The sequence below is a fragment of the Lampetra planeri genome, chromosome 54 (assembly GCF_965212315.1).
Source record: "Lampetra planeri chromosome 54, kcLamPlan1.2.h2, whole genome shotgun sequence".
In the NCBI taxonomy this organism is placed as follows: Eukaryota; Metazoa; Chordata; class Hyperoartia; order Petromyzontiformes; family Petromyzontidae; genus Lampetra; species Lampetra planeri.
The window spans coordinates 1,104,157-1,129,800 of NC_136160.1; the positions used below are offsets into that span (position 1 = coordinate 1,104,157).

Genomic DNA, 25,644 nt, shown 5'->3' on the forward strand with positions numbered 1-25,644 from the left:
AGAATGATGCTAAAGCGTATACAATTACACACATTATTATGGTGTGTTGTTAGTGATGCACAACTAGCATAAACTCAACACGTCCATAAATATGACACTGTGATCTTAAAAGAAAAACATATGTAAGACGTTTCGGACGAAGGCCCTTCTTCAAAGCACATGTGCCATGCACAAGGGCGATTACCTAAAATGTCACCTATATTTATCCTTTTAAAGCCATGGCATTATTGACGAATTTGCAATGTGTAAATGTACACGTGTGTGTATATATACGGCCTTCAAAGGTGCTACTCTCTAGCAGCACTTACCCTAACAGCCTGCTAAGGCTATACGGGGGGTCTTTGTCAGTGTTTATATATATTATTAGTTATGTAATCTCCTACTACAGTGGTGCCCACCATTTAATTTGACGAAGTCTTGGACCACGATAAACCGTGCTGTAAAATGCACGTTTTGCTCAATAATAAACTGCGGTATCTGCGCTGATCACTTCCGAAGACTTTGCTTACCACCACCAGATCAGGAATCACTGCCTCACTGCATTCGGCATAAATTGCTCCTGCTGTACAGTACTGCACATGTTTATACAATGCAGTAATTGTTTTAAAATGAGGTCATATATTCTGCGTTGTGTGTAGAATATTCCGTAAGTTAAACTGCGATATGTGCGACCCGTTTACAACAATTGTCATCCCTTGCAGTAAAACACGCTTACATATAACACAACAAAATTGTTGTTGGGCAGAAACATCCATGATTACATAACCCACTTACAAGTAAGTACTGTTTAAAATTAGATGTTAATGTGTTGACGTCAAATCATGTTACGTGCAGTGCGTAATACAATGACATCCACAGAAAAACACCCATTGCAGAGTATGCTGTGTTCTAGACATGTAAACTCATGCACCATTCTCACTCCACTTCTGGATGAAGGCCGATCCCCTGCTGTAGGATAGAGTTCACAGCCCTGAAGCGTGTTGACGCATTATCGTGTTCACGTATTTAGCATTCGCGCCGGAGAAAACGTGGAACTTTGCCCCAACCACATCACAACGTTAGCTCATCTTCTTGGTTCTTTCGGTAAAGTCACGTAGAATGGAAATAATAAAATAATAAAACATAATAAAATAATTCTCACGACGTTTCGGCCACAACGCAAGCAGCCGTCCTCTGGTGGAGAGCAGGTCTGAGTCATTCAGACTCTGTCTTTCTGACAGACCTGTTCTCCACCTGAGGACGGCTGCTTGTGTTGTGGCCGAAACGTCGTGATAATTATTTTATTATGTTTTATTTTTATTATTTTATTATTTCCATTCTACGTGACTTTACCGAAAGAACCAAGAAGATGAATCCCTGCAGTCACGAAAGCTTTAAATCGAAATTTAACGTTAGCTCAACTCCACACGTGTGCGTTGGTCGTGGTTGAATACTGGGGCCCTCCCATCTGCTGCGATGAGGTGTCAGGAGCCCATCACGCGATATGCCGTTCCGACGTGATTTGGCTCGTTCACTCGAGACTGCTGGGTGAACAGAGGGAATTAATTTGCTCCGATCGCCCCGTTGTTGTTGTTTCAACTGCCGCGCCTGGAGATCGAACCGTGCGGCCTCTGACTTGCGCGTCGATTGTGCGAAACCATCACACACGCGTTCTGGGCGCATGGGAGGTGTTGTTTGACCATACTTCACCAATCTGGCCCGTGCGGGTTGTTGAAGGGGCAGATAGATATAGCAGGAACTAACTGCTGACTTTGCTTAAACATAAAACCTGCGCAGCTTAATTTGACCTAAAAATAGATTTATATTTCCCCCGAAATACGAAGCAAGCCAACACTGATCTTCATTTGTAAAACTGTGGCCTTAAAAGGCAAATATATTTGTGGGTCGCCGTTTTGAGCAATAGCACACGATGCCACGAAGGGTTGCTCATGCTCTGCACTATGAAGGGTCATTGCGCGAAACGTCGCCTACTATATGCATATATATTTATCATTTTAAGGGCACAGTGGCGTTATAAGTGACTGCATTTCGAGTCCAAAACGAGGCCCCATCGCATGCGGAGGTAAAAAAAAAACCTCTCTTGTGGCAGCGAGACCCTGAGCGGAGGCATTTAAACTCCCCCCCCTCCCACCGCTGCCCCGCCACGTGATCCCGAGTCAGCTGTTCGACGTAAACATCGCATTGCGCATGCGTGCCGGTTGTCAACGGGAGGAGAGGGCGGGGGCGGAGGTGGGCGGGCCATTATCCCGCCTCGCGCGTGTTCCCATTGGTTGTCGCGCGCGCGCGCGCTCCCATTGGTTGTCGCGCGCGCGCGCGGTGGTCGCGAGGCGCCTTGCGATTGGTTAAAGGGGTTGGTGAATGTGATCCCCCCCCGCCCCTTGCCGAAGGGCGAGGGGTGGGGGTCACATCTTGGCTCCGCCTCTTTTTGCTGCCCCGCCCCCCCCCCGTGTCGCCCACTTGTTGCGTCACTGCAGATTAAGCGAACAAACGTCAACACAGGAGCCCTCATCATCATCATCGCAACAAACCTCTTATTTACTGCTACTACTAATAACACTCACCGATATAAAGTACACGTTCCGCTTCTAAACATGTCTATCAATTTAGCCGTAGCTCAGCAGGGGAGGGCATCGTAAAAACTTGAGTCTCAATAGGCCGGGAAGAAGAAGGGGGGTTTTGGTTGTGAGGTGGAGGTTTTAGTGTCTCACACGCGCACACAAAACAGTGCAGTCGAAGATCACTTGAATACAAACGAGTCATAAATATAAATAATAACGGTAGTAACCGATACATATTGACGGGGGAGAATAACATTTGCTCAAAAATATAAATACATCGGCGTCAAATTTCGGTTGTACATGGTGCTGGACATCGCAGCTCCAGTGCTGTTAAACGCATAACTTTAGCTAACAATGCATTCCTGTAATTAACATTAAGGATAACACCGTACAGTAACAATAATCATAAATAGAATAAAACATCAGCAAGCACAGCACATAGAATAGACAGTACAACGATCGGTATCGAGCACATGCATTTAAACTATAAATAATTGGTAGTTTTCGATAGAGAACAAAGCACACAGTATAGCAATACATAGATTAGTGCTGTACGTACATCACTTAGAATAGACACAGACATGCAGGTTATATAACAGACTGTATACACAGTTTATACACAGTGCATAGACTGTACGTAGAGTGCAGTCCAGTATATACAATACTAATACAATATACTTTATAGGCGATATGCAAGTAATATTGTAGTACACAGAACATAAGAGTATTGACTCCACGCACACTACATACACGTATATAGAACACACACATTCTTTACAACATTGTTCTACAGACTACAGGAGAAACCAGTACAGCTTGTACACCACACACACAGTGCGTCTGGTGCAGAATCTCCAGGGGGATAAGGAAACAAAGAGACAGGGGGAGGACAAGGGGACAGACAGACAGGGAGACAGGCAGGGAGATAGGCAGACAAAGATAACAAGAGACAGACAGGGAGACGGTGAGACGGGATATACTGGGACAGGGAGACAGGGAGACGGACAGGAAGATAGACAGAGACAGACAAACAAGGAGACAGGCAGGCAAGGAGACACAAGGAGACACAGGGAGGCAGAGAGAGTCAAGGGGGCAGGCAGGCAGGCAGGCAAGGAGACACAGGGAGGCAGAGAGAGAGAGTCAAGGGGGCAGGCAGGCATACAGGGAGACACAGGGAGACAGAGAGAGTCAAGGGGGCAGGCAGGCAAGGAGACACAAGGAGACACAGGGAGGCAGAGAGAGAGAGAGTCAAGGGGGCAGGCAGGCATACAGGGAGACACAGGGAGACAGAGAGAGTCAAGGGGGCAGGCAGGCAAGGAGACACAAGGAGACACAGGGAGGCAGAGAGAGAGAGAGTCAAGGGGGCAGGCAGGCATACAGGGAGACACAGGGAGACAGAGAGAGTCAAGGGGGCAGGCAGGCAAGGAGACACAAGGAGACACAGGGAGGCAGAGAGAGAGAGAGTCAAGGGGGCAGGCAGGCATACAGGGAGACACAGGGAGACAGAGAGAGTCAAGGGGGCAGGCAGGCAAGGAGACACAAGGAGACACAGGGAGGCAGAGAGAGAGAGAGTCAAGGGGGCAGGCAAGGAGACACAGGGAGACACAGGGAGGCAGAGAGAGAGAGTCAAGGGGGCAGGCAGGCAGGCAAGGGAATCGAGGGAGAGACGGTGGAATCAAGAGGAGGAGGAGGCAGGCAGGCAAGGGGGGAGCCCAGTCACCCGCGGTGGGGGGGCAGCGATGATGGCTCAGGCTGAAGCGAGGGACGCCGAGGCCGAGGCCGGGCCCGGCTCGCCCGGGGTGGCCCCTGCGGAGGAGCCCGTGAAGAAGCGGGCCCGCCTGGACGAGCCGGGCCGACAGGGCGGCAGTGGAGGCGGCGGCGGTGGTGGCGGTGCTGGAGGCGCGAACAGCAACAAGCTGGAGGAGAGGCTGTACTCCGTGCTGTGCTGCACTGTGTGTCTCGACCTGCCCAAGGCCTCCATCTTCCAGGCAGGTCGCCCGCACGCCTTTGTGATGATGATGGTCGTGGTGGTGATTTTTTTTCTTCCAAAATGGTGCTTATAATGATGTTGACTGGTTGGTGAGGATGATGGTGGTGGTCGTGGTGATGTTTTTTCTTTCCAAGATGGTGCTGCTAATGATGATGTGGAAGTGATGATGATGATCGTGGTGATGATTTTTCCCAAAATGGTGCTGCTGCTGATGATGTTGACTGGTTGGTGAGGATGATGATGGTGGTGGTCGTGGTGATGTTGTTTTTTCTTTCCAAGATGGTGCTGTTAATGATGATGTGGACGTGATGATGATGATCGTGGTGATGATTTTTTTCCAAGATGGTGTTGCTGCTGATGATGATGTTGACTTGCTGGTGGTGATAATTTTTTTTCCAAGATATTGCTGATGATGTTGACTTGCAGGTGATGATGATGGTGGTGCTATTAATTGTGGTTAATGATTGTGGTGTGTTGGAGGTCGTACGGTTGTTGTTGATGGTGACAGCGACTTGATGGTGATGTTGAATATGGTGTTGGTGCTATGTTGAAGGTGATAATGTTTGGTAGTTATGGTAATGAGGGTCGTGTTGGCGATTATTGCGTCTTTGTGGTACCCGTTGGTGGTGGTATTCATAGTAATATGCTGGTGGTTATGATAGTGGTTATAACGGTCGTGATGATGGCCATATTGGTGGAAGATGATGGTGGTAGTGGTGGTAATAACGGTGGTAGTGGTGATGATCATGGCAGTCGTGATGTGGTATTGGTGGTGGTGATGGTGGTAGTTGTGATTAAAGTGGTGGTGTTGGTAATAATAGTGGTTGTGCCTTCATAGGTGCTTGCTAACAGCACTTGCCCCTAAAGTCTGCTTATGGCTATGTGGGGGGAGGTATTTATATTCATGTAGCGGTAGTAATGTTCCATCTACATCGCCATTACCGCGATCATAACCACTATCACCACAGCCATGCCTATTTATAACCACTATCATCATTGCCACCAGCATACTTCCAATATACTATAGGCCGTCGAAAAAAAGTATTTTGTATGATGTCTGCCTGTCTGTTTAAACATCACCCACACATGATGCAGCAGATAAAAAAACACCTTTCTAGACTCCCTGTTCACACGTGCACTGCATACAGAGGGCATTATCACATTGTCCGTCTGCAATGTTGAGTGGATACACCTTGTGTGTTGTGCACAATAGAGTGCGCGTGTGTGTTTAGAATACGCGATATGTATGCATCATGCGACGTGTGTGTGTGTGTGCAGCGTTGGGTCATATATGTTATATATATGTCAAGGTGTTGAGTTGACAACACAGAAGGGGAGGAGGAGGAGGCCAGCCATTACGATCGCACAAAAATCAAATAAAACCCCGCCCGGTAGCTGAATAAAGGCTGAAACGAGCATTCCGGCGTTTTGTCTTCATCACGACACTGTCGGTGGGTCACGGGAGCTGTGAGACCACGACCCACCTTCCCATTGCCTCGATTGTTCATACGGGAGTGGTGGGTGTGGGGTGGTTTTGATGGCACTGTGCGACAACTCTGTTTGACATTGAAAGCAGAGCAAAGCACTGCCTTGAATCGCGTACCTGTCAACCCATACGGTTTAGCCCGTGTTCTTGTACGTGGACATCGAGCAATTTTTTTTTATTCTCTCTGTTTGCGTTTCTCCCTCGTGATGGGACTTTGTCGGATGAACGTTGAGATGTATACGGGGCACGTGGTGACCAGTAAGGTCTGGATTGTTCTGTAATAAGGTAGGGCACTGATACAGGGGGTTGACAGGTATGGAATCGTAATGCACGGGCTGCATCAGCAAATGCCCTTCTGCTGCTGGTGTCGCGATGATGGTAATGGTGTGGTGGTGGTGATAATGCCCCCGCTGATGCGCGCACGCGTCGTGAATATTCACGCAACACAAATTATGCGTCGGTCATGCCCAGAAGTGCCGCCTTTAAACTCGCCGAATGCGCATTGTTACAACGTGTCTGTATGTACGTGGCGAATGTGATTTCTGATTCAACAACGTCACTTGCCATTGTCATCGAATTGCCACCCCCCACACGTTCCACAATGAACAAATTTGTGTCTTTATAATAATTACGCGTGCGTTTTGTAAGATGGCAATGTCTCTCTTTGTTTCTTTTTCCCTCCCCACCCTGACAATTGCTGCATTGTAGATCCCGGTAAAAACTTAGCAGAACACAATCTAACCTCTGGGTCACGAAATGCTACGTGGTTGTCTCTTTAAATGGGTTAATGTGGTCTCGAACGCACACACACACACAACATTGCAGTACTGTACTTGTGGCCACGTTGCAAATATTGCTGTAATTTGTTTCGGTCTGACCTTGAAGTTTGGGATGCATAACGCCCGAGATAAATATATTTGAAACACATTGGCACAACCTATCCGCACGTTCCCACTCCACTGTTGCTCACACGCGTGAATTTCACGTATTGGATATGCTACGACTTTGTGTTGTTGATAATGTACCTTATTATGTACATCCTATATCGGTCGGTGGTTGCATGGGTGTTGTTCGTATGACATACGCTGGTTTTGCACACACCTGCAGTGCTGTACCAATGGAAAAAGGAGTCATTGTGTATTGTTTTTCATCTTTAATTAAATGTACCATTATTATTGTTTTAAATATAATAAAGAGTACAGTGTTATCATTGGTATGCCATGCATTGTTCCTGTTAACTGCCCGCACTTTACACGTGTGTTGTATGTATGTATGCATGCGTCTGTAATAGCACAAGCACCATCCCCCAAATGGCAGGCAGGATACGCTTCCGAGCCACTCCAAACAACAACAACAAAATCAGAATGGCTCTACGCCAGTTCACGTGACTTCCACAAGCCTCGCTGTGGTTGGTTGGGTAGTGATTGTGGTGGTGGTGGTGGTGATGTGCAATGACAAAATGCCACGGACCAGTTTAAACCACTTCGTAGCAAAGCGCCAGCCACGGACGGTCCGGTTGGGGCAGTGCACAAATACAGACTTGGCTGAGCATGGGCCCTATCGTAGCGTGCCATGCAATCATTGAGCGTCGAAGTCGCCGAGTGGCAGGTGCCAACCCGCTAATATTAACCCCCGCCGCACGAGGTCGAGGGTTTGCCAACCTTTTGATACGGTAGCTGTCCTGGGACAGCTTCGTGGGACATTATCCGTTCCCCGGGGTCTTTATGATCAGTTGTGAGATAACTCCAGACAATGCGCTTGCATGTATTGTAATTTCAGCCCGCTTTGGGTTTCGTGAGATATTCGTCTTCCAATGGTTTGACCTGCTTGGTTTTTGTGTGTGTGTGTACACGTCAGGGGAGGCAACCATATCCTGGTCTGGCTTATATGCAGCTATTGCTGTATAACTGCCCGTTGGAGCAGTGCAGCAGCACCGATGCACACACGCGCCAGATACACGCACAGCATACTAAATTGCAGCGCCACTCGCTAGAGCAGAGGTAAAGTGAACCCTGGCTCGGTGGCAGACTGCAGGTTGCATGAAATACATCGCCAATTTACACTCTTACTGAAACCCCGTCATAGTCACCCATTGCTCACAGCAAGACGGTTGATAGCGACATAAGCACTTGCTTGGCTTAGTCGGAAAAAAACACTGCTGTTTCCCACACCTTGCCGAGAACAATACCTTTAAAGAAAGGACAGAACACAAAAAACCTGCCCTCATCTAATCAGTTTAGTTAACGGTTACATTTCAGGAAGTTACTCGCCATTTTTCAAAGGTTGACTCGCCAAACGCCATTTGCTCCAGGCCACGACCCTGGCAACTTGAGTTTGATTCCCAACCCATGGCTACCGTCAGTGGCGAGTGATATCTGACTGCTCCTGGGCCACACTGACCAGCTTGGTGAAGTATGGTCAAACGCGACAAACATGGTGTGTGGAGGCCATCCAGCAGTGGATTGACATGGTTGTCAATTCTCGTATATATCAGTTGCCTGTGCCTTCCGATCATGATGCAAAATTTCCATGGCTTCCCACTGACCAAATCCCCATTTTGTTTTATTGGTCGTGGGTTTTTGTATAAATTGAGGCCAGTGGCAAAACGAGAAGTGGGTTGTGGACGCGTTTCAGATGATTGGATGAAGAAGACCTTGAGCTGGCATCCTGAACAGGAGAAGAAGCTGCATTGAGAAGTCCTCCGTCGTTTCTGAGGCTGGCAACAAGACCGTGACTGCTCCTGGGAGCCACTTTCCATCGGCTCTTCCCTAGTAGCAATACACCCAGGCTCTGCGTCTTGGGCTTGCCTCTTGCATGAAGCAAACGTGCTGTTCTACATTCATTAACAGCTCTTGTACAGCCTTGATAATGATTTGAAGTATAGGGGGGTTATGGGCCACATGCAGTGAAATCTGTTCCGCGTTGGCCAATCAACAGCTGTGGGTAATGCTCCGCTGTCCAACTTACGAGCTCATGAAATTGATTGAAATTCCAAGTTGGACTGTGTGGGCCCTGCTGGTCCGAGTTTGGCAAATGACAAAATTTGCCCACAAATGACCTAATCGATAAAGAAAACACATCGCAACATCGGTACTTGAAGACAGTGTCTGTAAAACATTGCCCCTTTGTGCTCGCCTTGGTGCTGTATGAATGGCGCGGGCACCATGATGATCGTTGCCCCATCCTTTTACCGTGGCATAACATCGCAGGACTCCGGTGCTGCGGGCTCTGTTTGGGTCCACTCTTCGATGTTTTCTCAATCAGGAATGGCCACACACTGTGAGTGGCGTACAACATTCATTGGACTGGAATGGAATCCAAGGGCTGGAGATAAATAAGGGCTGGCCCAAAATCGGCGTACAATATGCGTATTTTGTTCGGCTGATAGTTATATTCATCGTGAGTGGAAAGAGTTGGTAATAGGGACGATCGTTACATTTTTTTTATAATGCGGCATGATGGAAATTTTTAACAAAACAAGATTAGTGCATGTAATTCCCACAACATTGGTATACCAAATAGTACAACCCTGAGCCCTGCTGGCTGCAGGAGAAGGTTATTTCCAGCTAGCAATGTGTGCGTTACATCATATTTGCAATGTTTATGCAACCAAAGAAATCTTCTCGAGCCCGCCACCCCCCGCCATGTGAGCCGTGTCCACGTGTTTGTGAAACGAGTAAAGCGAGTAGCGGCGGGATAATCCGTGACAGAATGAATTGGCCTCCGCACGCTGCTGCACATGTTGGGTGAATGAATAATCACCCTACGTGTGCCTGCAACCCGTAATGTGGAATCTGAAGCGTGCCCTATATATAGCCACGCTCCATCTCCACGAACGGGAGGGGTCGTTGCTGAGCATAATAACAGCTGTGCATGTGGAGATCTCGAAATGAGTAAATGTCCACCGTGACCTTGATGAAACTGCTCTTGGTTGTTTTGCTTTCGGCCTCTTAAGCCGTCGTGCAGCTTTGAATCCAACTTGGTAAACGTCCGCCATTGGCTTAAGCGTAGTGTCACAATACAACACGTAGCAGGCTTTCGCGACCAATATTATTCATAATATAGGTTTTTGGGTCAGATCGCGTTATTTATAAATGTGTCGTAACCCTCCACCACCCGACACAATTGAATGATTACCAATCTATATAATTACAATACCCTCCCCCTCTTTTCCTCGAATCACTGCACCAGATTGAATTGAATTAAATGATGACGTCACCCTGATGCTGCTCTATTTAAGACCGGGAGCAACAGGAGAGCTTCACCATTCTTGCCCGATGAAGCTGATGGTAATTATCAGCGAAACGTCGGACTACTCAAATTTCTAAATGCTGTTGATACTCTCTTCAGCACACCGGTGGGCTAAATAAGTGAATTATTTTGTCCTTTGAAAAACGTGACACTTTTTTTACTGTTTGACCGTGTCGAGTGGTGGAGGGTTACGACACATTTATAAATAACGCGATCTGACCCAAAAAACTATATTATGTCACAATACATCTCGCTGCCTGCTGTTGTTGAATTGACGTTGGGAGTGCATTTTGCTCGGCGACATGTTTTCAGGTTATACACTGGCGTGTTGTTCGGCACAATGCCCCGACACGTCACTCCTCGCAACTGAATTCACTTCTCGAAGAAGCTCGCGGCATGTGGAGCGAAACGTTGGACACCACGCCTCGCAAAGCGCGGTCCAACCCGAAAGCACATCAGACATATACAGCTCAACCGCAAAAGCGTACGCCAGTGGAAATGCATATTTTTGTTCGTTTGATGAGACAAAAAAAACTAACCACCGCCAATGTTCCTCTTCCGCAAGTCACACCGCGATGGGAGATGCCCTCGGGTCTGACAAAGTTGCAACTTGAACGACGACGGTGCCGGGGGCGACAGCTGGCTGCGTGGGAATGCTCAGAATGTGTGGAACGTTGCTCTCCCTTGACTCTCAAAAGCTGTGGTCTTTCACTGCCTCCATATTGGGCGTGCTTTTGGGCACCAAACCTCACCATTCCACACAAACGAGGTGTCGTTGTTTTTGTAAATGTGTTGCAAAGGGGGAAATAAATAATTTTTTTCATGTCGGTGACATTTGTTTTCGCAAACATTGTTTGCTAATTTGTAGTTTATTTTGGCAAGAACAACCCAAGTATAGTCATGTGTTGTCATACGCTAATGATGTATGCAAGATAACCCTTTAAGGCGGTGGTTCTTATAACCTTTACTGCAGCCTTCCACCCCTTTATTTCTCAATCGTTAAAAATGTTATAATATTAATAAATATATAGGTTTGATGAAACAAAGTAGTTGTATTTACGTGACCGTGCTTAATTTGTCTTTCGATGATTTACCTTTAAAAAAAATCTGGCCATGGCTCGGCAACCCCAGGGGATGCAGCGTGCACCCCAGGTTAAGAACCACTGCTTTAAAGTATTGAACGGGTCGAACGGGTGCAAAGAGGTTAGCGCACACTGCACTATGAACCCGGCGTTCTGAGTTCGATTCCAGACCACAGCCACCACCAGTGGTGAGTGACGTCCTGAAGCGTGACTCAACCACTTCCATGACCTCCACAACAATCCTCGAATTTCATGTGTTAGTGTCATTTGTGACTGCGAGTGTACTTAAACATCTACATAATTTAATTTGTGGCTCACTTTACGTTGATTATATTATTAATAACTCGCTTGTTTGCCCGTCCTAGGACGGAAGCTGTAATATTTACGAAAAAATTGAGCAGAGTATAATTGTGTTTTGTGTAAATTTAAAGGCGGTGAATCATGCACAAGAGTACGTCATAAAACACTTCACTTCACTGCTCTGATACTTTATTCTCTTCTGCTTTCGGTCGCTGGGGTTGAAATAAATTGGAATTCGATACAATATCTGTAAAATCACCGAGAAATTTCTATTTTACCATAATGTGGAAGCATAAATTAGACTTTGTCTCATGTGCTGAAGAAATAAATAAAGACACCAAATCCACTTTGTTACTGCGTAGAATTATTTATTAGATTCACTTTCAATAAAGAAACGTCAAACTTAAAGCGAATTTGCGAAGAAAAATTATTTCCGCTCGACCTTCTGCGAGAGTGTAAAAATCCACCCGCTCATGAATATTAATGAGGGGGGTGCGGCATGTGGAGTGACGTCACGTGCGTTACACACAAACAGACATTCTTGGCTCATAGTAGTAATACAGCCTAAGTGCATACATGGTTTCATTTTTATGCCATTCTAAAATAATATCTTGTGGCCGAGTTACACTTTTTTTGTGACCAGTGCAGAACTTTTTTTGTAGGTTTATATATATACCTCTACGTAAATTGTTTATCGTCCGGGTCATATGCCCCAGTTTAATTTAAAACATTTCATTCATGGTCTTATCTATTATTACAGTGGCAGTTAAAAAACGGGCCCTGAAGCATACTTTTGAAATGTCAAGCACATATTATATATTTATTTGGAGCACCGCTGTGGGTGGTGCGTATCTTGACGATCTGAATTCGCTTCCCCGCTCACGGCTAAGCATCACCTGACATTAACGGGCACAATATGTTAATGTTGAGAATTGCAGAAGTAAGGATTGTCGTAATGTACGGTGATATTCGGTTGTGTGTTCGATTCACGTTCACCGTGCGGTGTTTTTGGCGATGTCGGTAGCACGCTTCGCCATGAACCCGGCAAAGTTTGAATTCCTTACCACAGCTGAGTTGGGTGGCGAGTGATGTCTGAACTGGTTCTGGCCCCACCCCCTCCCCCTGCTAACCTGCACTGACCAACATGGTGAAGTATGGTCTAAACAGTCCTTATGACTACCAAGGTATAGGGAGGCCATCATCCAACAGCAGATTGACCAAGGGCAGTTATTTATTGTATAATAACGATCATGTACGTGGATACATTATAAATTGTAACCTCGTTACGACATTCTCAACGCTCGTTGGTCTCCAAATACAGTACGGTGATGATGCCAAGTTGTTGAGCCACCACAAACATGTTTCAGGGCTCATTTTGTCCTCTTATTTTGACCACAACTCCAAATGTCACAATAGCACCAGCTGGGCTCTCTGATTATTCAAGTTATCGGTCACTTTTCCGATGGTCACGTTTACATTTTTCGGCTCGTCGTATGGCATGAAAATAGTTGGGACAACCAGTGCCGCGTGTGCCGCTGGCCGGGAGGTGATGGGCGGGGCTTGCCAACGACTTCGTAGGCATCGTCAGCCGCGTCGCGCTGGCCGTGGGCGCGTGGGGGTTTCCTACCTTCAGGAGGCAGGTATCTGGGAAGCTACCAATTTTAAGTGGGCCCAAGTAATTGGCAAAAACAGAGCAGTCGGATGACAACGGTTAGCCAAGTGATGAACTTATCCGACTCGTCGTTTCGCGTGTTGATTATTTCCTCGAATGCCAACCGGGGTGACGTGGAGCCGGGTGAATATGGTATGGTTGTGCACGTGCTTTGCGTTTGATTTTCAACTCGACGTAAGCAGTTTTACGCGGTACATAAAAAAAATAGTTCCTTCAAATTCCATAAATGCCCATCGGCAGCCCTGAGGCTGTTGTGGAATGTCCACCTTTCGAAGTAAATTTAGCACCATTGCAAAACTCCACGACTTCTAAAAATAAAAGATACCGCGGACTCATTTGCAACTAAATAGACCACGCTTCAAAGTTTGTTTCCTCCGCGGTCAGTGACCCCAGCTTGACCCGTCATCCATCATGCGCGGGGCAGCAAATGGGCACGCGAAGGGGACGGTTAACGCTGCCGAGTGGCCTTGGCAGCGACACTTTCGCAGCGAATTCGAGTGTTTTCGCACGCCAAGCAGAAAGTCGATTCGTCAAGATGTCAAGCGCCTTGCAGACGGAAACTGCGGCCATCGACGAGGACATTCCCCGTCGGGTAGCGGAGCGCCCGACGGGACGACGAGTCGTTCACGGAGAGCCATGCGACGAATCCCCCCATAGGGCAGTGCGTTCCATAAAGTCGACGGTTCGTCTGCCCGACTCGCGTGATTGACAGCTCGCGTCGTGGTGCATCTCCGCAGCGTCGTCAACGCGCCGCGGTGGCTAGGAGATGTTAGCTACCTCGCCTGGTACGCAGGAGATCGTGGGTTCGATCCTGACCCTGACGCCTGCTGCTGTATATTTGGAGTTTGCGTGTCTCTCTCCACGTGGTCACGTGGACTTTTCTCCGGTCCCTCCGTTTTTTCCTTCCACTTTTCAGAATCGACGTGCGTTTAGAGTATTTAACTGCTATAAATGTCCACGTGATAAGCCACTTCATTGAGCTGTCATTTGTGATTGCCCGGTCGCCTGTGAAAAAGAGCTTAATAGTTCCGTGGGCCTTACCTGTTAAGATAAAAATAGTAAAATAGTAATAAAAAAAGGCGGTCGTCACACCGAGCCTCACTTGGCGAAAGGACACTTTGAAGAGTGCTCCGTGCAATGGGAAACGAGTGATCTTGGCAGCTATTCGCGTTAGGAGTTAATGAAGTTTTGCACCGGCGGTGAATTGACCGAAGCCCTTGGGGATGACATTCGCCACGGAGAAACCGCCGTCGTTGCCCGCTCGCACGGGAGAACCTATTTCGTCAGCTCGGCCGAGTCGACACCCGATGCCTCCGCGTGTGTTGGGGACCTTCTGATGGCGAGTCACGGCATCCTGCCACATTGTCACACGGTCAGATCGAGTTTCTGGAAGGCAGTTTTACGTTTCCCGAAACAAACCAAAGAAACGCCCAATTCCCTCCGATCGTGTTGCAGAGCTGCCTGCGAGCAGGTTGTGGGATTGCCGAGGTGCGTTTTGTGCGCGTTTAATGTCGCAGGTAAATATCGGTGTACGTATGAAGTAGCTTTTTTACATGGGGCATAATTGATGTCGAATTTTGTCCGTACCTCTTGATAAGGGACGAATATCCATAAAATATTGCGGTGTCGGACGTGCGCAGAGGAACTAACTCGCCCACGCTGGGATGGTGATGCTTCATTCTGGTTCTTATCTCTGTGTGTGTGTGTACGTTCCCCCCCCCCCCCGCAAATAAGACTTTGAAGAAGAAAACAAATTAATCTTACGGGTTTCGATTTAAAGCTTTCGTGACCGCAGGGATTCATCTTCTTGGTTCTTTCGGTAAAGTCACGTAGAAGGGAAATAATAAAATAATAAAAATAAAACATATTAAAATACAATTCTCACAATGAGAAAATAATAAAAATAAAACATAATAAAATGCAATTCTCACAAAGAGAATTGTATTTTATTATGTTTTATTTTTATTATTTTATTATTTCCCTTCTACGTGACTTTACCGAAAGAATCAAGAAGATGAATCTTACGGGTACTTGAAAAAAACGAGACCCCGTGTGAATTTGCTGTATTCGGATGATTGTGAGAAATGAGGTCCTGAGAGGGTCGCCTAATTTGTGGAACTCTCTGCCCCCCTCGTAATACTCGTGCTGTCGAAATGCAGCACGGAATTGTGGTACTTATGCAGTCGACGCTTGTGACATTTCCTGGAACCTTTCCCTGTTACACTCCTGCATTGTGTGCAGACAGAGCCAAGTGTTCTGATTCGCCACCGAATTGCCACCGCGAGAATAAACGTTTACTGACCTTTACTGGATCAGGGCGGTTTGTGGTGGCACCGCAGTTACATAAACAATGACCTTTTGACGCCTTCCCGTACTGCTGTGTGGGAGAAACACTGCGCTGTAAACGGGCGAAAACAAATTGGACCGAACTCAATCGGGTGAGACGGCGCGTGAGACTATTTCACCACGTTTTATTTATCTGTCTATCTGGCCGGCAGCCTGGGTGCGGTCTTGCGGGGAACAATAACTCGCTGTGAAAGCGTAGACTGTGTACACGGACGCGTTCCGTGCGGTGTGACCCGACGCGTCGTCGATACGCGATTCGGTTTCAGCGTCGTCGCTCGCCGCGCCGTCTCTGGCAGGGCTCGTGCGAAAGTGCTCCCAGGCTACGCCTGCGCAGGCCGTCGCTCTCCGATGCGTCTCTTGCGTCGCGGCGTGTGTTTTCTGTTCCGGGCACCGTGTCCCCGACGTTTCGCTTCGACTGCCGGGAGCTGCGGGAACTACATTTGAGATTTTCTGGAGAAGCTGCCGGCATTGGGTGCGAAACGTCGGACGTCGCGCGGGGAAAAATACGCGGCCACGATCCACAAACACGTCGGAGAGTGTCCGGACCGTTGCACTTTGCGAGCTGACACAACGTCGCACGTGACGACGGTTTTTGGCCGTTTGTATACGCCGCACTGTGGGGTACTGCCACCTCTTACAAGACGTCTGGCCACCGTGGAAGAGTAGGCCAAAGTACCCCTTCATAAGAGCTCTCCTGAGCTCACTTCAGCACTTCCGATTCGCATGGTTGGCCACGTACGGTTCGAAAGACGTTCAACGTACGTATTTACAGCACCGGCGGGAGCAAGTAATTCCAGAAACACACTTTTACCTGCACCGCCTCTTGTAAACCTACGGTTTGGTGGTTGGGCAGTCTTGGCCTGCCTCTCTGGACCTTACCGCAACTGCACACGCCGGCTGTGGCCTCATTAGATAAAGAGCATTCAGGGGCTGAGGATTGGAAGCCGAGAGCGGCTGCCACGTTCAGATTTTTTCATCCCCGGGCTGAACTTTCTCCGCTACTCTCGAGGCGAGGAGTACCAGAGCGTGTGGTCTGGTTCGGCGCGGCGCACGTGTCCGTCGGTTTGGCAGGCGTGGAGGCAGCCGGAATTGAGGATGGATTCGCCAAGACCCGGAGTCCATCCTTCGATCCATTCGATCAAACGATTGGTCAATTGGACGCCTTGCTTGTAGTCGCGCGAGGGCGACGGCCGAGTTGCAGCGTGTGTCCATTTCATGCTTGTTCTGTTTTGCAGGCGACAGCCATGGAGCACTGAGAAGCGTGGCATCGCATCACCCGGCCTGCAATTATTCCAGAAAACGCTTTTGTTCGGTTGCCACGTGTGGCGCGGCGCCGGGTGTTAAGGGCACGCAACTCGCAGCTGCACCGCTGTTGGTTCAGACCCCTGGCTTACGGGCAAACTCAGCACCCCACCACCCACCATCCCTCGATAAGATAACAACAACAACCGCTTTGTGGGAAATCGACAGCAGTCAGCGGCTTATGGATGGCCTTGTCCCTGCCATAGTAATTTGGAATGCCCGCAACTGACCCAGGGCCGTCAACAGGAATGAGCGCCGCTTGTCCGCTTATTTGAGCAGCGAGACGATTCAATTTTGGTAGCAACGGTAAAAATGTCAAAGGTAAAGGTGCAGCCCTGCAATTTCTCGCCCACACCACTGTTGGCGGAGGGGCCTCCAATGCGAGAGACCCCTCTAGAAGATATTTTAACCTCTTGCACCCTGTGGGCACGGTACCCACACTTGATGACCCCGTCACACACGACCGGCCGATTCCATCCACTGTGGTGCACCCACTCACACTTTGCCCGGTGGACAGACGCGAGAGATCAGTGTGGGGGGGGGGGGGGGCGGGGGAGAATTTAAGAACCTTGCACCGCTATTTAACTTGCCGCGCCGGGCGATCGAACCGTCGACTTCTTCCTGTGTCGCCATGACGCTCGGGCAGCGTCTGCGCCGACGACGATGACGACGGTGGCAGCGCTGTCGAATTGACGGTACAGCAACGTGCAACCCCATCCCCTCCACCGCCCTCCTCCCCGTGTCTCCCTCCCCCCCCCCTGCCTGCCCGACAGTGCTCCAACGGACACCTGATGTGCGCCGGCTGCTTCATCCACCTGCTGGCCGACGCGCGGCTCAAGGAGGAGCAGGCCACGTGCCCCAACTGCCGCTGCGAGATCAGCAAGAGCCTGTGCTGCCGCAACCTGGCGGTGGAGAAGGCGGTGAGCGAGCTGCCGGCCGAGTGCGGCTTCTGCCTCCACCAGTTCCCCCGCTCCTGCCTGGAGCACCACCAGAAGGAGCTCTGCCAGGACCGGTACGTGTGTGTGTGTGTGCGTGGGGTGTGATGCGCGTGTGTGTGTGTCGGTGCGGTGTGAGGAGCGGTGGTGTAGCGGTCTAGCGCGCCGCGCCCCTCTACGAACCCGGCCGATTCTCGCTCACGGCCACCAAAACCGGTGACGGATTATCTGAACCGGTCCTGGACCTCCCCTAGGTCGACTCGGCCTCAAATGAGTACCTGGTGCGATGCGTAATCATCGCCACTAGGGAGACAAAGGTGGCCGGGCATGGTGCTGGCCATCCACCCCCTCGTGTGCCTTGCCAGCCTTCATAGGTGCTCGCTAACAGCACTTGCCCCAAAATTATGGTAAGGCTATACGGGGGATCTTTGTGTGAGAGTGTGGTGTGGTATGTGCATGCGTGTGTGAGTGTTTGTCTGTTTGGTGAGTGGTAGTGGAGTGGTTGGCACACTGCGCTACGAACCCTGGCGACCAGGGTGTGATTATATTTCTATCTGGACCGGTCTTAGGTCGACTCGGATGTAAAGAGCATCTGGTGTGGTATGTAAACACCAGTACTGGGGAGACAAAGGCGGCCAGGCATAGCGAAGGCCACAACATCCCCTCGTGCTCGTCTTCTTAGGTGCTTGCTAACAGCACTTGCCTCAACAGCATTTGTCGGCTATTTGGGGGATCGTTATCTTGATTGTGTAGCTACCATAGCTGGCATAGGCTGCAGGGGAAAATGTTCTTCGGGGTGGCTGAAATGTTTATTTGGTTGGGGTTGAATTTGTTCATTTAAAAATAAAAAAAAAGTAAATCTCATTTCACTAAATCTTGTTTACAATGCCAGGAGCAGAAGCACATGGCACAGAGCGAGTCCAGTGTGCGCTCCGCTCGTGGTGACCTTGGTGGACAGAAGCGTTGAGTTGCTTTACACCGTGGGCTGTGTTTGAACGCAAACTGGCGAACGGCTAAGCCCTGGCCCCTCCACCGCCTGCGGTGGCTGGCCTGGAAACACAAAACACTTTTTAAAAAAGTCAGATTTGCTCAAACGAGCCATTGGGTGACGGCACCCAACTGCGGCGGTGTTCCGGAGCCGCTGGTGGAAATTCCACAAACGTCCCACGGCAGAGCCGGTCATTTTAAGAGATGTGCGTTGCTTACTCATTTCCGAATTACGACACGGGATCTTTTAACGGCCACCCACAGTTAATGCACCCGCAGTAGTTAACCAGGGCGGCTGTGGGGCTCAAACCGCCAACCTCTGCAACGAGCGTCAGTCGCGCGACCCGCCAGGGTGGTGCATTTCACCTGTCCTTTTGACAACTGACTGGTCGTTTCTAATCAGTAGACCTGTGCAAGTAGTAGGTCTACTGATGAATGGGTACGATGTGAGAAACCTTCAACACTGTGCTGTTCGTGCATAGCAGTGCCATCCACGGCCTGTACGGGCACATGCAAGAACTGACACAAAGCTAAATCTGACTCTGCCCAACCACTGGAACCCACTGCCTTGAGAGTGGTGTTCGCTGGGCAGCTATGGCTCCAGTTTGAAAAGGCAAAGGGTTATATTCATCCCCGCATAATGACCAAATCGCCCAGAGTGCTCCCGGCTCTCATCAGATCTCGGAAGCTAAGCGGGACGCGAGCCTGGCGGCGCGTGCACGGGGCTGTCCCGTCGTGGGCGGTAGGGGGCACCGCAGCAAACCCCCATTGTTGTTCTGCACTTTGCTCACACGCGACTCTGCTCGCTGCCTTCACCACCCGTCCGCTGACCAAATAATCCCCACGGCGAGGGGGAGTGGGGGGATGGCCCTGCAATTGCTCGCTCACGCCACTGCCTTGCGGGAAGGGGTCTCCACTAGAGGGAGCTCTAGGAGAGAGAGAGAGCGAGCGAGAGCCCCCTCCTTGGAGGGTAATTGGCAACACGTTCCATGCTGGTCAGACGCCTTGGAGGAGGCGAGAGTATACCCGCACTTTGCCCCCGCCACGTGCTCATCCACTAACTCTGGTGTAACCATTTTTTTTCTTATTTACGGGTGGACAGAGGCTGCGGGGGGGATTTAAGAGACTTGCCCATTGTTTCAACCGCCGTGCCAGGAGATCGAATCGAACCGTCGACCTCTGGATTGCAAGTCCAGTGTGCTAACCGTTACGCCGCAGCACCATCCCAAATATGGTAATAATGAGGAAATGGATCGTGTAGAACCCTTTGTGAACCCACTGCTGGATGAGGGGCCCCCACACGCAGCGTCGGTCACGGATGTTGTCAGTTTAACACGTAGGCTTTCGCGACCAATATTATTCATAATAAAGGTTATTGGGTCAGATCGCGTTATTTATAAATGTGTCGTAACCCTCCACCACCCGACACGGCCAAACAGTAAAACATGTGTCACGTTTACAAAGGACAAAATAATTCACTTCTTTAGCCCACCGGTGTGTTGAAGAGCAAATCAACATCATTTAAAATTTGAGTAGTACGACGTTTCGCTGGTAAGTACATCCAGGTTCATTGGGCTGATTTGCTCTTCAGCACACCGGTGGGCTAAAGAAGTGAATTATTTTGTCCTTTGTAAACGTGACACGTGTTTTACTGTTTGGCCGTGTCGGGTGGTGGAGGGTTACGACACATTTATAAATAACGCGATCTCACCCAAAAACCTCTATTACGCACGGATGTTGTGTTACCACACTTTAGTTTTGACCACACTGGTCAGCGCCGGTTGGCTAAGATCGTTGGGGACCCACGACCCGATTCGGATGCCACTCGCCACTCGGAACAACCGTGGCCGAGGGATTGAACCCGGGCCATCGTGTTTATAGCAAGGGGCGCCACGGTGGCGAGATGTAGGAGGTCGTGGGTTCGATCCCGACAATATGATGCATGTATATTTGGAGTTTGCACGTTCTCCCCGTGGCCGCGTGGATTTTTGTCCGGGTCCTCTGGTTTTCCCCTCCACATTTAGAAACGTGCGTTTAGAATATTTAGCTGCGATACATTTACACGTAATAAGCCGCTTCGTTGCGTTATCATAGTGACCAGGTCGCTTCTGAAAAAGAGCTAGAGAGCTCAGTGGAAAATTAAAAAAAAGTTTAGTTTTAGTTTACTGTGCCCACCAATGCCCTAACTCGGCTGGGGCACAAACAATTGGAGATGTTGTTCCGATGGGCTGCATCGATTCCTGTCACCCGAGCACAGCCCAGTGGGAGGTCTGTTGCGTGGAACACCGCTACAGGTTTAGCCATGGCCGGGTGGGTCAGGGGGTCAGAGGTCACAGCGCTGAGCTGGCACCGCTAAAACCTGGGTTCGAATCCGGGCGGTGGCCTGCGGTTTAACCGCCGAGGGTTTTCGAGTCTCGTGAGTCGATGGCATCAGCCTGGTCGCCGACGTAACCATCAGCTGAAATATTTGGTTCTGAAATATTTGGTTCTGCACTTTCAATTTGGTTACATTCCAACTCTGAAAACAAAAAAATCGGTTTGACCGTCACGTGACGATCTTCACTCTCGTACGCAGAGTGGATGGGGAAGTGCTGCCACTTCGCTGTGTGTACCCAGAGGTCGCTTGAAGGGCTCTTGAGCGATCGCTCGGCAATATTCGCTTCCGTGAGCCGTTCTCCGACATGGACACTAAAGCCGTGAGAGATCTGAAAGGCTACTCCGGCTCGTGCCAGGATGCTGATAGAGAAATCGCATAAAACTTATTTTAAGCCCCCGCCTGTACCGATTAGAAGTAAAAACAAACTCCATTTGTTTTCACACAGCTAAATTAGTGGGGTGTCACGAAAAAATAGAACATTTGAAAGCGCACTGTGCTATCACCTTACACCAACAGCAGCAACAATCATCCAACAGTGGAAAGGACTATCGGGGCTGTACGTGACACGTGACACCGAGGCACAGGATTGGCTCACCCCCGTGCCCCCCCCCCTCTGTGCCCAGGCTGACGAACTGTCGGTACCAGCGCATCGGGTGCCCGTGGCAGGGCCCTTTCCACGAGATCAGCGCTCACGAGGCCGAGTGCTGCCACCCCAAGAAGACCGGCTCCGAGCTCATGGGTGTGCTCGACGAAATGGACCAGAACCACAAGAAGGAGATGCAGCTCTTCAATGACATCTTCACCCTGCTGAGCCTGGAGAAGATCGGATACACCGGTAACGTTGCTCCGATCCACGCGCACCGCTCGCTCCTTGACTTGGAGGTCGTCCCGTTATTAGCTTGTGTGCAGATCTTTATTGTCGTCACCACACTGTACTCCCTCCCTCCCTTCCTCCGTCATGACCAAGCTCTTGTCCATCTCTGCCTCCCATCCCTCCCTTCCCCCTTTTTTTCTTGACTTAAAAAAAAAGTATTGTTACATCACGGTTGCAAGAATCACCAAAATCAGCTGTCTAAACATAGCTACTCAATTGCCAGACGAAGCCTTCACAGATGCCGGTGGTGGTCTGCCTTGATTCGGTGTGCGCACACCATTCAGCAAACACTGCTGGCTCGTTGCATTCTCCCTCCCACCCCTTCGCATCCCTCCCCTCCCTCGCAGAGGTTCAGTTCCGACCCTACCGGACGGACGACTTCATCACGAGGCTGTACTACGAGACGCCGCGCTTCAACATCCTCAACCAGACGTGGGTGCTGAAGGGGCGCGTCAACGACTCGGAGCGCAACCCCAATCTGTCGTGCAAGCGAGCGCTCTCCTTCCAGCTGAACCTCAAGAGCAAGCTGAGCTCGCCCATGGAGTGCGCCTTCCTGCTGCTGCGCGGGCCGTACGACGACGCCCGCGTCACCCCCGTCGTGCACTACTTCACCTTCACCAACGAGGGCAACGAGACCGAGTACCTGCCCCTGCCCATCGTCTCCGCCGTCGAGTGCAACAAGCTGCTCGCCGCCAAGAACATCAACCTGCGCCTCTTCATGTTCCACGTGCAGAAGTAGTAGGGCGACGGCCGGGGAGGAGCAGGAGGGTGGAGAAGACGAGGATGGAGGGAAGGGGGCGAAGAGGGCGAGATTAAAAACACGTGAATAACTGGAGCGATAAAGCGGCGAGAGCCGGCGAATGCACGGGCACGTTAAGTAAAATACGAGTTGTGTTCACGGCAAGTAAATACGGCGTCTTGGGAGAAAGCAAAATGAGATGTCCGCGACGCAAAGTGCCCTCCCGCCGCTGAAACGGAGTGTGTGGTGGCTCTCGCCCTCCGTCGGCAGCCAACGTCAACATCGGGGAAGATTTCTCATCGCTCTCCGGTCCCTCCTCCGCGTGGGATGACCACTGGGGGAGTACCTGTCCGTGAAGGCTGGATGTTGCAGGCGGCCGTAGCTCGACCCGTTAATGTAAACAAAAGTGTTTGTTACGTCTGCGCTGTCCAGATGCGGGGCGGGACGTTGCGAGTGCTCGCTCAGCCGGGGGGGCACGCGGAGGAAAAGAGAAACGTTAAAAACCACAGGATGAGCGGTGGGCAGGAAATTTCGAAACAAAAAATCATATCCGAGTTACATCTACTGATTTAAACGGCGCCGCCGCTGATCGCAAATCTTTTCTGCAGGGTTTAATTTTGTTTTATTCTGAACAGTCGTCGGGGAGAGAGGGAAGCCCAAGGGAGGGGAGGAGGGACGGCATGATGAGGGGGGCGGGTGGCGAGCTAGCGTGTTGCATGGCATGCGAGGTCCGCTTTACCGTCATCACGGTTGGCATAATTAAATATTCTAACTGCACATTAACGCGTCAAATGCTCGCATCCAAACGGTTCAACAAGAAGAGTTGTAGATGTCGTTTGCCCCATTTCATCTGTGACCTGTGTATTTTTCATGACGGACGATGGCCGTGCGAACGGTCGAGGCATAAACCACCCAACTGCACATCCGGCGAACTGCGCGTGGACACACATACCGCTCGTTTGGGACTAAGATGTAGAATTTCAAGTGAAATCTCGAGCTGTGTGTGACGTGACGGACGAGTATCGATGCGCTAAGCTGCAGGTTCTTCAACTCCAGTCCTTAGGCTGCGGTGCAGCTGCTTTGTGGTGAACCGCGAACGAGGCACCAGGGTGGTAGTACAGCAAATAGGCTGCTGCAATTCATGTTTTGTGCATGGGCACTCTGGTCATTTTCCTCCACTCAAAACACGATTACGAAAACATTCGTTTTTACCCAGAATCCTCAAGCATTACTCTTCCCCCCCCTACCCCCCCCAAAAAATATTTTTCCATGCTTAAATATTATTTAATTCAAATTGTCGATTTACAAAAATAAAGCGCTTGCGTAACGACTGGAGTTTGAGAACCTCTGCTGTTTTTACGTGGTTATGTATTTTTTTTATTTTAAGTACTTTGGTCAGAGATTTAGCGGAGTTTTTTTCTGTGTGTGTAATACTTTGTCATTGTTAGCTATGCAACAGATCAAACCCGCTAATTTCCCTGCTAAACTTTTTAAGCTTACGTGGCTATCTTTGTTTTTCTTTGGATTTAACTTCATCAGTTCGTGACGTTTCGACGTCTCCTTCGCCCCCTTATGCTTTGTTGTTGTGTATGGAACCCTCGCTTGGCATGCCTCGGTTTGGGTCACTGTAACGAGCGTAGTAGGTTTACTTTACGATGTATAGTGGTGAAGAATAATAATGACAACATGCTATATTCCAGTTTTTCACGAGTACATATTGACACCTAACTAGTTGTGTACTCCGTGCCAAACATTTGAAGGTCTAATTTACAATGGAACCCCCCCCCCCCCCACCATGAAATACAATTAAAAAAAATAGAGAGCGATCCAGTGGCATTGTCGTTTTTGTGAGAATATCTTCACGCAAACTTGTTTTCGGCTGGTTAAGGCCCATTGAGCCAACCAGCCCTGCCGATTGGTCGACCACAGCCCAAGGCTGGCGGCAGGGGTGGCGGCAGTCACAGGACACTGGCGGTCAAGAGCCGTCCCTAGGGAGGCATGGCGAATCGGGGTGACTGCCCCGGGCCCCGCGCTTGGGGGGGGGGGATCCCGCGTGCTTTGACGTCACTGTCAGATGTGATACTCCCGCTATGGACGGCCCTGACCGCGGTCACAAAGTTATTGCGAGATTTGTAGAGAGTGAAATAAGGCGCGCTATGTACATCTAGACGATGTAAGATCTACGCTGGACAGATTCCAACCTTTGTGCATGAGCAACTGCTGGATACGAATATTTCCCGCGCCTTTCGTGAACCACTGCTGGATCGCCCTCCTTCGCACGACTCTTTAAAGAGGTCAACAACTTTGTGAGCAAAGAATAGGCCACGCACATTAGTGAAATTAGTATACACGATTGAAGTTAATTTCACAAAGTGAATGGGAATACTTTCACTGCAGTGAATGCGCCGCCGCAATGCAATGTGCATGCATACATAATACGGCGTATCTTTTGCAAATGAATAAACGATGGCACATAAATGCAGACCAGACAGCAAGTTTAATTTACTACATTTCTCAATTTGTGAGTGTACACATTGGTAAGATGCACTGGGCAAGACGTGAATGATTACATACAGTACAGTAGATGGCACAATGTGATTTCCCATCACACATTGCATCCCACAAACCCTCAACGTAAACGCACAGCACATGCGGATACTATTCAAAATCCTTCACCTCATCCCTATCCCGTTACTTATAAAGACGTGACTTTTTTGATTGGAGAGAAAAAACAATACGTTATTT

General features: G+C 49.5%; 1 protein-coding gene across 2 annotated transcripts; it reads left to right on the forward strand.

Annotated features, from left to right (window-relative positions):
* Positions 1–2,440: 2,440 nt before the first annotated feature.
* ZFTRAF1 (zinc finger TRAF-type and ring finger containing 1) lies at positions 2,441–24,725 on the forward strand. 2 transcript variants are annotated; one of them, XM_078617692.1, is made up of 5 exons: positions 2,441–4,546; positions 17,761–17,999; positions 20,012–20,143; positions 21,910–22,121; positions 22,508–24,725. In XM_078617692.1, the coding sequence occupies exons 1-5, from the start codon at positions 4,298–4,300 to the stop codon at positions 22,897–22,899; spliced, it is 1,224 nt and encodes a 407-aa protein (XP_078473818.1). In that variant the 5' UTR covers positions 2,441–4,297; the 3' UTR covers positions 22,900–24,725. The 2 variants fall into 2 exon arrangements, with proteins under 2 accessions (XP_078473818.1, XP_078473819.1); XM_078617693.1 differs by lacking the exon at positions 20,012–20,143 and having other exon boundaries at positions 3,579–4,546.
* Positions 24,726–25,644: the final 919 nt, after the last annotated feature.

What these genes read in the sequence shown, in the direction of transcription:
- ZFTRAF1 (XM_078617692.1), top strand. Translation starts at nt 4,298, where the DNA reads ATGATGGCTCAGGCTGAAGCGAGGGACGCCGAGGCCGAGGCCGGGCCC. An exon ending in CCAAGGCCTCCATCTTCCAG is followed by an intron (nt 4,547 to 17,760) that starts GCAGGTCGCCCG and finishes CCTGCCCGACAG; the next exon opens with TGCTCCAACGGACACCTGAT. An exon ending in AAGGAGCTCTGCCAGGACCG is followed by an intron (nt 18,000 to 20,011) that starts GTACGTGTGTGT and finishes ACGGGTGGACAG; the next exon opens with AGGCTGCGGGGGGGATTTAA.